At 47.3% G+C, this 12,084-nt stretch overlaps 1 protein-coding gene across 2 annotated transcripts in view; it reads right to left on the bottom strand.

Moving 5' to 3' along the window:
• Nucleotides 1–11,766, bottom strand: part of Bace2 (beta-site APP-cleaving enzyme 2) — an 86,209-nt gene extending 74,443 nt beyond the window's left edge. Inside the window, exon 1 of one of the 2 annotated variants that reach the window (NM_019517.5) lies at nucleotides 11,393–11,766. In NM_019517.5, coding sequence (NP_062390.3) covers nucleotides 11,393–11,692 — 300 coding nt within the window. In that variant the 5' untranslated portion in view covers nucleotides 11,693–11,766. The remainder of the gene's footprint in view (nucleotides 1–11,392) is intronic. The other variant, XM_006523068.3, reaches the window with a different exon arrangement.
• Between the last annotated feature and the right edge of the window lie 318 nt (nucleotides 11,767–12,084).

The raw sequence follows: 12,084 nt of genomic DNA, 5'->3' as shown, positions 1-12,084 counted from the left end.
CACCCCCAGCCAACCTTTCTTGTTCAGTACCTCATACATCAGACTGTCATCTTTTAGAAAAAGTTCAAAGCAAAACTCAACCTAGAGTCTACTCCAGCCTGGCTCATAGAGGCACTCAGAACTAGATTCTGGATAATATAGGACAAGTGGGCTAAATTATACTTTGTGCATTTGGTGGTGGGCACTATCAATTGCAGCCCAGAAGAGGCAGGAGTGGGTGATGGCACCCATTGGCACCCTTGTCCTCAGCCCAGCCTGCTGTACTTGTTGACCTTATCCTTCAAAGGCTCCCAGCGGTGGTTTAAATGAGAATATTCCCATTCGTTCATGTAACTGGACAGTCCGTCCCCAGCCAGTGGTGCTGCTTTTATTTCTGGGGTGGGGGAGGAGCTTTAGGAGGTGCAGCCTTGTTAGAGGAAGTGTGTCACAGGAGTGGGGCTTTGAGAGTGTAAAGATTCTCTCGACTCAGTTTGCTCTTTCTGCTGCTCCTGATTTCCTGATTGCTACCATGCCTCCCTACAGTGATGGTGATAGACTTGTATTTCTATAAAATCATAAGCCCAAATAAACCGTTCCTTCTATAAGTGGCCTTGGTCATGGTGTTCTATCACAGCAACATAAAGTAACTAATACAGGCCCCATCAGGGGATGGGCTGCAGCTATCCACTCTTGGTACCATCTCCTGTACCCATAGCTTTCCTGGGATATCCTAAGTAAACCAGGCACATCCATTTCCCGATTGCATGCCTGTTCTGAGGGCCCCAAATGAAGAGACCACCAAACAACACACAATGGGATAAATGGTCCCTACCATGCTGCCTCCCCTGGCACTCATGGTTTCAGTTTCCTTTAAAATTCAGATATTTCCAAGCCATCCATATTTAATAATACTCTTCACAACTCACTCCTACACATGCACATAAGTAGTGTGGTATAATGTATGCATGCCCTGTAAGGCATTTTTTTCTCATAAACCCAACTCTACAGGGTGTTTATAAAGTAGATGAGAGAGGCTCTACTGCTGAAGTAGGGTCTAGGAAAACATGTGCATGTTGCATATGTGCATGTGTATACACACACATATACATATGCATGCACAAGTGTATATGCACACATACATGCACATGCATGTATACATGCACAAGTACAATGCACACACATACACACATGCACACACATACACACATGCACACACATGTGAGTGTGCACACACACAAACACATACACATGTATATGCACATATGCATTCATATACATACACAAGCACAGTGTACATGCGTGCCTGCCCCCCACCCCACACAAACACAGCATGAGGAGGCCACCTGCACCTCCTGGCTCACCCTTGACTCATCTTCTCTAGGCTAGTCCCTCTCATCATGTCAGACCAGCTCCATCTGCACCTGCTCAGCAGTGTCTTTCCCAAAGCCTTGTTGGCAGTCTTCTTTCCAGGACATGCGTTCCCAGGCTGCACCTTGGCACAGCATTCTCAAAAATACTGTTTGCTTTCTTTACAATCTGTCTTCCTCAGATGAACACTGAGTGTGTAAAAACAAGGACCTTCTCTGTGTAGTTAACTGTCAATCCAATGGCTTAGAACAGCGTTTTGCTTGGTATTCCCTCTGCTTATTGGGACTCGGATTTCTGGAACTCTTACCCCATGGCTGATGCTGCACTGAGATCTCAACACATCTGACCACAGCTGATTCTCCAAATAAACATGAAACATACTTTATCCAAACTGTCCTTGTCTTCCTTGACATGTATTAACAGTGGATTAGCTCCCTTGAGTGTGTGTGCATGTACATGTGTGCATACACGTGTTCACACATGTTTGCATGTGTACACATGTATTCACATGCATTTGGAAGCGAGAATAAAACCCTGGCTGTTAGTCCTTAGTAGTTGTCACTTTTTAAAAAAGATAATCTATGCATTAGTTTGCTTTCTATTGCTGTGGTAAGTACCAAGACCAAAAGCAATCTGGGGAGGAAGGGGTTTATTTGACTTCCATGCCCCATCACAGTCCATCATTGAGGAAAGCTGGGATAGAAATTCGAGCAAGGCAGGTACCTGGAAGCAGGAGCTGAAGCAGAGTTCACAGAGGGAGGCTACTTATTGGTTTGCTTCTCGTGGCTTCCTCATTGTGCTTTCTTACAGCACCCAGACCACCTGTCCAAGGGTGGCACCTCCCACATCAATCATTAATCAAGAACATTCCTCACAGACTTGAGCATAGAGCAGTCTTTTAGAGGCCTTTTCTCAGTTGAGGATCCCTATTTCCAAATGACTATAACTTGTGTCAACTTGACAAAAACTAACCAGCAAAACCTCTCACTGGACTGAAGCTTGTTGGTTGACTAGGCTGGCCTGTCAGCGAGCCCTAGGTATCTGCCTGTCTCTGTCTCTCTAACTCTGGAATTATAACCATGGGTCACCATGCTGGGTCTTTTCACATGGGTTCTGGAGACTGAACCCTTGCCCTCATTCTTGTAGGCAAGTAAATTACTGGCTAGTCTATCTCCCTAGGCCCGAGCCCACTTCTTAATTCTGTTTCTTTCTAATTTGCTATAGGTCATAGCCCTGGGAAATAAACTTGTAAAAATTAAGGACAAACCATTTCCAGTTAAGGCTGGCTATCGTCTAGAACACAGATGTTTGGGGCAGCTGCTTCTTCGGGCTAGATTTCTGCACTTCTCCATAATGTCTGACACAAGTGGACACCAAAACTGAGAGTACAGGGTGACAGTGATCCATCTATATATCTCCAGCTTATTTAGATGGAGCTGCAAGTCTGAAGAGATGGCTCAGGGGTCAAGATCCAATATTGCTCTTGCAGGGACCAGAGCTAGTTTCTCAGAACTTACATCAGGAGACTCCTAATACTTATAACTCTGGCTCCAAGATACCCGATGTCTTCTTCTGGACTCTTACCAGTTCTCCCATGATCATAGATAGATAGATAGATAGATATAGATACATACATACATATATACATACATACATATGAAAAATTAAAAGTGATTCTTAAGAAAAATAAAAATAAAGGGATTTGCATATGTGACAGGGTTGGAGGGAGTATCAATTTTCCCAGCCAGGACAGCTCTAGAGAATACAACAGAGCCCAACAGTTAGCACAGCCACCTCTCTGCTTTAGTATGATGAGCAGTCTAACTGAGAGAATAGGGAGCCCAGTTAACCCATATCGGGTAGCAACTCCATCTGCATTGCCTCTGTGCAGATCCTTGAGCTCCTACAACTGTAAGTCACAATCACATCAGAGCAGCAGGGTGGTGACCAGGGTAACAGAGCCCCTTTTAGGTCAGTGGAGAGACACGGGGCATCTGCTAGGTTCTGATTAGCTTTTTCTTTTTCATTTGGCTTTATTAGTGGCATATTGGAAGTTTCAAGCTTTCTGAATCCACAGTAAAGGCTCCACGGCAGACAGGGCATTTCTAAAAGGCTGCCTTCAGGACAGCGACTCTGAGCAGTGCATCGAAAGGACTTGCATTTCAGGCTTCCCAATTGCCCACTCTAAGGACTTTTCTGGAATACAATCTGCCTAAGTCAGAGAAATTTCTAAAGTAGACAAAAAGGGAAATACCCAAGAGATAGTTGTCTAGGAAGACGAGAAATGACCACTCTGCACAAGTCAGAGGAGGTGCTGGCCTCTGCAATGGTCTTCATATAGAGTCCAAGGATAGAATCCAGCATGGCTGGTGGACATGAGACACGGCAGAATCTCAGGCCTGGTTGGAAGCATGGACCCTGTTCCGGAACCGCTGCAGCCAGCTCTTGTGAGCCAGTGGATTCCCATGTGAGCCAGTGGATTCCCATGTGAGCCAGTGGATTCCCATGTGAGCCAGTGGATTCCCATGTGAGCCAGTGGATTCCCAGCATCAGTGACTCCCACGGTGACCTGTGAGCCAGCAGCTCTTGTCCCTGCTGACGGGGACACTAGATCCTTCCTTCCCGAAGCTCCCTGAATGACTCATCCAAGATTCTGGCCAATAGAACAGATCATAATTGAGAAGGGATCCAGGCTTCCATGAAACCTCAGATCGCTAGGTGAAATCCCCCAGTTTACAGATTGGGAGACAGAGGCCCAGCCAAGTTAATTAACTTCCTCTCAGCACCTAAAATCCAGAAATAACAGATGTGGGCTAAGCACTAGGTGTTGAGCATGCCATACCACACAGACATACTTCCCCCAGAGGGACTTCCAATGGTAAAAACTCTTTGGCACCAACAAGGAGTTCGTTTGGTCCTTCAGGACCTCTGGAATCTATATTCACCTTCAGCAAGATGTGGCTTCATATCTAGCAACAAGTCTCTGTCAACAGGATCATCCCCCAGTGACCCCTCAGTGTTGTCACAGAAATACCCCAGCTTATGCACATGCAAGACCTTGGCTTCTGGCAGGGGTAGGCATTACTGACACCCAGAACCTGTTTCTTTCCCATTGCCAAAACCATTGCTAAAGTGGAGCCAGTGGTGATTTGCAGCGAGACCAGGAGACTGTGCTTAGTTCCTTGACTCTTTCAAGCTAGTGTGAGATAGAAAGAGATGCTTTCCCCCACTGCAATCATGGTTCGCTGTAATGATGGACCTGATCCAGGGCATCACCTGCTTCCCCACCCCCAGTCCTCTCCATCATCCTAACTCAGCAGCTCTGACATTGTATGTTTCCCAGCACTGGTATACAATGTACTGAGTAATAAAACCCCAACATCCACCCAGAGACCTGCATTGGATGGTCAATCTTTAACTCAAGAGCACTGCTTTTATTCCCAGTCCGGCATGTCAGCATGACAAGGCGCCACTTCTTTGGGGAAATTCTAAAATATGACCATTTTTATTGGGTAGCAATAGTGTCAAGTACAGACGAAGAGGAGCTAAGTGATGTCTAGTTCACCTGTGTCTCACACAGACATACAGGGGCAGGAAAGTGACCCAAACTGTGTCACATTCACCCTTTCTCACACTCTACCCACAACCTTGTATCTTCACAGCTAGGAGTTAGAGAAGCCCAGAAAGGCCATTTCCTCACAGAAACATTCTGCTCTGCCTGTTTCCACAACTTAACCAATGACTGGCCAGGGCTGGGCCGCAGAGCAGGATGACCAGAAGGGAACCAGGAAGACAGAAAGACCTCCAAAGGAACAGAAGGGACACTGTTAGTCATGAAGGAGACATGGGCTGGAGAGATAGCTCAGTGGGGACTAGCAGGTTTGTCCTCAAGCCTGATGATGTGAGTTTGATCCCTGGGACCTACACTATAGAACAAGAGACTTGTCTCTGACAATGGTCCTCTGTCCTCCGCAATGCCCTGTGGCATGTGCACGTTCCTCCAACAATAGATACATAAATGCAATGATAAGGTGTAAAAGCAAGGCATAGGTGCGATGGAGAAACATATACAGGGCCACCCTGTTCCTGCTGTCCTCTGGAAGGGGGGAAGACAGGTATTAGCAGTTCTAAGCTTGGGGGAACCCTGCACGCAAAGCCAAAGGCTTGATCCCAGAAGCCAAAAGCTAAGGTAGAAAATAAGTCCCATAGCATGTGACCAGACCCTACAGAGAACACCCAGGGTTAAGCCAGTATGTAAAATAATGATTATGGTTTAACGTGTAGATTCACCTCAACTCATGTTAATTTCGTATTACAATGCAGAAAGAGGTAGGCCCTTTAGGAGTTGGTTTGGGCTCTGTTGTTGTGAGCATGTGAATGCATTCAGGTGATAAGAATGACAGGTGAAAAGTACCATGGGGGTAGATAAGCTCCAAATGCCTGTCGGGTTAGACCTCTCCATTCGATATCTCCTTGGGACTCGGCCAACAAGGAGACAGCCCCAGATACAGGTCTTCAACTTTGGACCAGAAACAGCCAAAACAAACTTCTCCATAACCTGTTCCGTCTGTGGCATCTTGTTATTAGCAACAGAAAGCAAACAAAGATATCAACAGCTAATCTTACTCTTTCTCTTCTGGTGTTTAGTTAGTAGTGCGGACTGCAAGCATGCTGAAGGAAACAGGAAGACTGGGCAGCTAACCTCGAAAATCAGGTTAGGCTGACCCACCTCTGACTCAGGAAAGCAGATACTCTGGGTGTGTCAGGAAAGAGTCCTGACAGGCTTCCTTATTAAACACATCCTGATTCTTGAGGGGTGGCTGGTGCCTGATAAGGTTTTAGAGCACAAATTTCAACCAGAGTGTTTCTTAACCACAGTTCAAATCCTGATGATTTGACCTTGCAGAAGTTGGGTAGCTTCAACCAAAACACAAATTCCAGCCACTCTAGAACAAAGACAAGAGACATGTTAATCATGCATACAACTATTCTCTAGTGGGGAAACCAACATAAGAATGCAGAAAGCATCAGAACTCCCTCCCTCTGAGCCTCCTCCAGTTCGCTGCCTTACCATAGGCCCCTGATGAGTTCAACCAAACTACTGTCTGCTCTTCAATCTTAATGAATGTTGCACTTGAGTTCCAACCTGAAATTATTGACAAATAACAAGTGGGATCTAAAAATTATAAGCTTAGAAAGGACGTGAGGATAAAACTGTATTCCCCCAAGCAGACACAGCACTATTTATGGATGGGGACATGTTCTGAGATGCGGCATTAGACAATTTTGTCATTGTGCAAACATCACAGAGTTATAATGAGACACACTTAGATTGCGTGTTTGTTAGTATTAACTGTCATCGTGACAGGATCTAAACTCACCTGGGAAATGAGCCTCCGAGCATGCCTGTGGGTACTGCCTTCATTATATTAACTGAGGTGGAAAGACCTGCCGTCTGTGGCTGACACTATTCCCTGGATGGGAACCTGGGAATAAAATGCTCTAAGTACTGCCACCTAGAGTTCCCTGCACAGTAGACTGTCCTTGAACTGTGAACCAGAATCACACTTTTCTCCCTTAGTTTGCTTCTATCAGTCTTCTATCACAGCAACAGGAAAAGTGTCAAAGACAGACAACTGTAGCATCATAGATCGTGCAGTTTTATGGGACCACCATTTTCTGTGCAGCCCAGAGTGGGAAATCCAAGCCCCATAACCTTGTCTGCAACATGAGTCTTTGCAGATATAAATAAGTGAAGTAAGGCACTCCAATGTCTGGTGTCTTTATAATGACAGTAGGCATATGCACACAGAGGGAGGAGAATTAGCTGAGATGGAGGCAGAGGCTGGAGCAATACACCTACAAGAGAGGAACACTAGAGACCATCAGATGCTAAGACTAGGAAATGAAGTATACTCCTTTGGAACCTCCAGAGGAAACATGGTTTCATCATTGACACCCTAGATTTGGGGCTTCCAACCTCCAGATCCATAAGGGAATAGATTCCATTGCTTTAAGCCTCTGGTCTGTGGAGTTTGGTAGGGAAGCTGAAGACACTAATGCTGAGAACATCAACCATGGTGGACTGAGGTCTCAGAAGGGTAGCACTTACTTCTGGTCATCTGAGACACAAGTGTCCTTCACTGTCCTCAGCAGCACCAAATACTCAGAAAAGGGAAGGTGGCTCTTTTCTAAAGTCACTCTACTGAGACGGGACTTATATGACAGGATGGCATGGCTGTGGAGACATGACTCAGGACAAGTCTGTTTCCATCTTAAAATTAAATCAAATGACTGTACAGTCTCCACAGGAAGGCATGAAAATCCAATGAGGCAAACTTGGCAAACTGCTGAGGCTGAGGAATAGGATACAAGGCTCGATGATGAAATACTTTTCTGGTGTGGGTTTGATCCAACATCCCACAATAAAAATATCTAGTATGACATTCTACATTGGATACATAAGACATCACAGTAGGTACTGATGTTGTTTCCTTGAGCTCTGCCTATCAGCCTTTCACATCCTCTGATGAATCCTTTTTCTAAGGTCCAGGGGGCTCCACATCTCAGTTGAAGGAATGAGGGCAGCTGGCAGAGCCAAATAATCAGGCTACAACTAGTCTGGTGTTCTTATGCTTTATCATCCTTAACAGTGAGCCTATCAGAGCCCCCCTCCTGGTTTCCCCTTGCCTGGATACCTTCTTTTTTCCAACCTCACTTACTTAATGTGAGCTTAATGTGTTTGGGGGACCCTAGTGATTTACTCTTTTTTAAAAAAGCTCTTTAATTATATGGAGTCGTATTCTGTACTCTCTCAATTGCTGTGCTAAGAGGTTGCTCACTAACCCAGCACATGTGCCAAAGTACTCTGTTAAATGTTTATGTTGGAAGGCTTAAATGTGAAGACAGTTTGCCAGTTGTTTCACCCATATCAGTGCAGACGACAGAAATCTTCCAACAGAAAGCCTCCAAAGCCTTTTCTGAGGCACCATAAAGCATATAGCTGTGGACCTTTGCTATCTTCAGTTGGATTTATGGTGTGAGCATGAAAAGTATATTTTAATAATGTAGATTGCTATAATTATAATCACTTTTGAACACTCGTATTATTAATAAGAGCAAATTGCATGGTTCCAGGGCATGCCGGTCTCCTGTTAGATAGGAGTCACATAATGGTATCAGTGTGTAACCCTGACTCTCATCTCCATGCCAACGTGGGCCTGCCTGCCAGTACGGGGCTCTGAGGCTCTGTCAGGCTGCTGGGTAGCCTGTGACTCCTCACAGAGTCCGTAGGCAGGACAATGGATCCCAGTTCTTAATGAAATCACACAGGGGTAAGCATACTTCCAATGGCTGGCTTTCCCATAGGATAGCAGGACTCTTTTGATTTACACCCAGACTCGCATCTAGCATCCTTTCACTCAAGGACTTTCCTGCATCCAACTACTCCTTAAGATAGCCCTAAAGCATGGCCTCAAGGACGGGGAGAAAGGGTGATGGGGTATGGGAGAGACTTTTGGTACTGTCAGACATGCAGTCCCTAACATCCCAGCACTGGTCAGGAGCCACTGCCTAGTAAGGATACAGTGTAGCACAAACCAAGGAAAAGCAGACCAGAAACATGCAGGAATGAGCATCATCTGCCTGTGGTTCAAAGCCTAGCTTCTTCAGCCTATTGACCTGGGCTCCATTTCCTACCCTCCCTCTTTATTACCCCATTGCACTAGCAAGTCACTCAATGTTTCCAAACTTCACCCCTGACACCCTCAAGTCACATAGCAATACTAGCACAAAAGCTGGGCTTGTGGTGAATATTTGCACCAAACACCAGTCAGAAAGAGGACGGTCCCACCAAGAGCCCATCTAAAAATCAAGGTGAATAGCCTCCTGAGGAATAATACCCAAGCTTGTGACTTCCACAGGCAGGCACACACATATGCCCATACCTGTACATACACAAACGTGCATACATACCTCTACAGAAACACACACACACACACACACACACACACACACACACACACACACACATTGGTTAAGATATGAGAGGGTGGTTGTAAGAGAGACCAGAACTGTCAAGGTGTTCATCACAAATGGAGGCTGAAGACATTATGGTTATTAACATCTGAAAAAGTCTTGTTAATTTATTGCTTCCCTCCCTTTCTGTAAGCAATTTTACCTGGGGTTCCAGAGAGCAAAAATTCAATTCCATGAATGACCCTGTGCCCACTACTATAGCAGGAACTGTCTTTGGGGTTCAGAGGTCACCTCCCTACTGCTCTCTCTAGGCATCTGCAAACCCCTGCTGGCATCAGAGACACTACAGAGCCAAACCAGGTTGCCAACACCCAGCTTTTACAATGGAAGCACCTGATGCACAGATTTTGCTGTGAAGCAATTTGTCCCTTCATCATACCAGGGCAACAATACAGAATGGTTCACTCCTGTGGAATGATATGCAGAAATGGTACTTGTCTGTCACAAACCAGCCTTGCTTAGAAGCATGCTATAGTCTAGCTGAGAAATAACCTCAGAGGAAGTACTTCCTTGGCTGTGCTAAGGATACAAACCTGGGTGCTCGTTACATCCTGGGTAATTAAATTAATTAAATTTCATCACTGAGTTTAAAGTAAAGGTCATTGAATTATCAACAAAGGCAAAGCAAGGGAGAGCTTTGTAAGAGAAGTCTTCTCCTCCTCTTTAAAGTTTTTTTTTTTCTTCCTGGTTTCCTTTTCCTTAACACATGAGGACTCAGTTGAGGCCTGTGTATAAAAGAAAGAGGCAGGTCCCTCCTGTTCTATGCAGTCCTGCCAACGGCAGTTCACAGGATTCCCTCTGCCCTGAGATCATGCTCACATGGTGGTCAGACTGCTCAGGGGACCCTAAGCCTCCTCAGCTGACACTGCCACCCACCCCACCCCCCTTCAGTCTGCCCTGCAGCCACTTCTGGACTGCGCACACAAGGACCCTGTACAGCAACCACAACTAACGTTTTGAGTAAAACACTCTTGAAGGTCTAAACAACCACAGAAGTTACTCTGCAGTTTCTCTTTTTAAAAATTAGCATGGCTCATCCTCTTAAAGTCTTGAATAATTTAATTAGAATTATACAAAAGTCATGAGCATGTTCTATTTATGGGTAATCACATCAGCATGACAACCCCCAACGACGATGTTAAAAATAAAGTGTCTTCATACGGTGCGTTCAACTTATGAGACAACTTGAATTCGAATTGGAGAGGGTCGGATCACTTCTGTGAGGCTTTTGTTTCCCTTGCCAGATTCCGTGCTTGGGAGCCGGTGTTCCCTGTCACTCGAAGTGTTAAATGAACATCGGCACAAGGCGGGGAAGAAAGCTGTTTGGACTGCGTTTGTTTTATCTTTGACTCGCTACGCGCTTGGTGTTCCCCAGCAGCTAATGGCATTCACATTCTCCAACCCCCGCAGGATGCATGCCTTGGCGGGTGCACGGCTCCCAGAGGCTGGGCAGCCGGACAGCTATGAGGAAGCCAGCAAACAAACTCCGAGGAAGGAAGACGGCTGGCTCTGCCCTGCAAAGAGACACTTTGGAACCGGGTGTCTTTTAGCTGAGCTCATGGAGAAATCTCTTTTAAAGGGTACTGCGCCTTGGATGCTGTCCAAGAGTCTTTTTAGCAATGAGACAGCATAGAGATGGTATCAACTCCAGTGATTTCCCTGCACCTAACAGCACCTTTTTCCAAGACCCCACCCACCACCCACTCAGTAGGTACCGCTCTTGCTGGAAGGAGGCGTCGCTCCTGGGCCCGAAGCATGTTACAGGTTCCTTCAGCTGTCAAGCTCCACGGGGTGGGGGAGGGCCACCAAGTTCTGAAACATTTGCTCACACCCCCTGAGCTGTGCTCCGGCAGAGGCTGCGCTCCCTGGTGCGTCCCTAGCGCGCGCCTCCACTCCTCACCCAACCCATGCATCTCCCTGACCCTTCTTCCCAGTGAAAGCTACTGCCTTAGGGACGGCATTAAATCGCGTGGAGTCAATTCACAGAAACTACCGCCCCCAACCCTACCTTCTGCGGAGGGGTCCCGATCAGCATCTCTAGGTAGTAGCCGCGGCCAGAGTCCCCCTGAAGGTTGTCCACCATAGCCAAGAAGTTGGCAGTAGCCCTGACAGGCTCCAGTGCGAGGGCCAGACCATCGGCCCGGGGCAACTCGGGGGTCCCGAGTCCGGGAACAGCCGAGGCTCTGTGGTTCGTGGCCCGGGCCACTTGGAGGGGCAGCGTGAAGGGCGCGGGGGCCAGCGCGGGGACCGCACTCAAGAGCCACTGCGCCAGCACCGGGAGCAAGAGTGCTCGAAGCAGCGCGCCCATCCCCGCAGCGGGGGCTCGGCGAGTCTGCGAGCGCGGTTCTGCGGTCCTTAGCCGGCCGGGGCGGGGCGGACAGGGAGGAGGCTGGAGAAGGCGGTGCAGAGTTGAACAAGTTCTCAGTCGCTGCCCCCTCTGGCGGCCGCCTCCCCGCAGGCCCTGCCCCTCCTCCGTGGCCAAGGTCAAGGATGGGCGCGGGTCGCGCCTCTTCCCCGGGAAACTGGAGTGCAAAATTTCCCCGGAACGTGCCCGGGAGGCCACGGCTAACGGATATGACGAGGCTCAGCTTAGAGCTGCTGGAAAGTTTCGGGAACCCTTAAAGGGGCAGCTAAAGCGCAAACTGGCTTTCTGGTCCTGCGCTCAAGGAACCCCCGGGGGTCCACTGTCCCTGCAGAGGC

Source organism: Mus musculus, chromosome 16 (assembly GCF_000001635.26).
Source record: "Mus musculus strain C57BL/6J chromosome 16, GRCm38.p6 C57BL/6J".
Lineage (NCBI taxonomy): Eukaryota > Metazoa > Chordata > Mammalia > Rodentia > Muridae > Mus > Mus musculus.
This window is presented reverse-complemented; position numbering and strand designations above follow the sequence as displayed.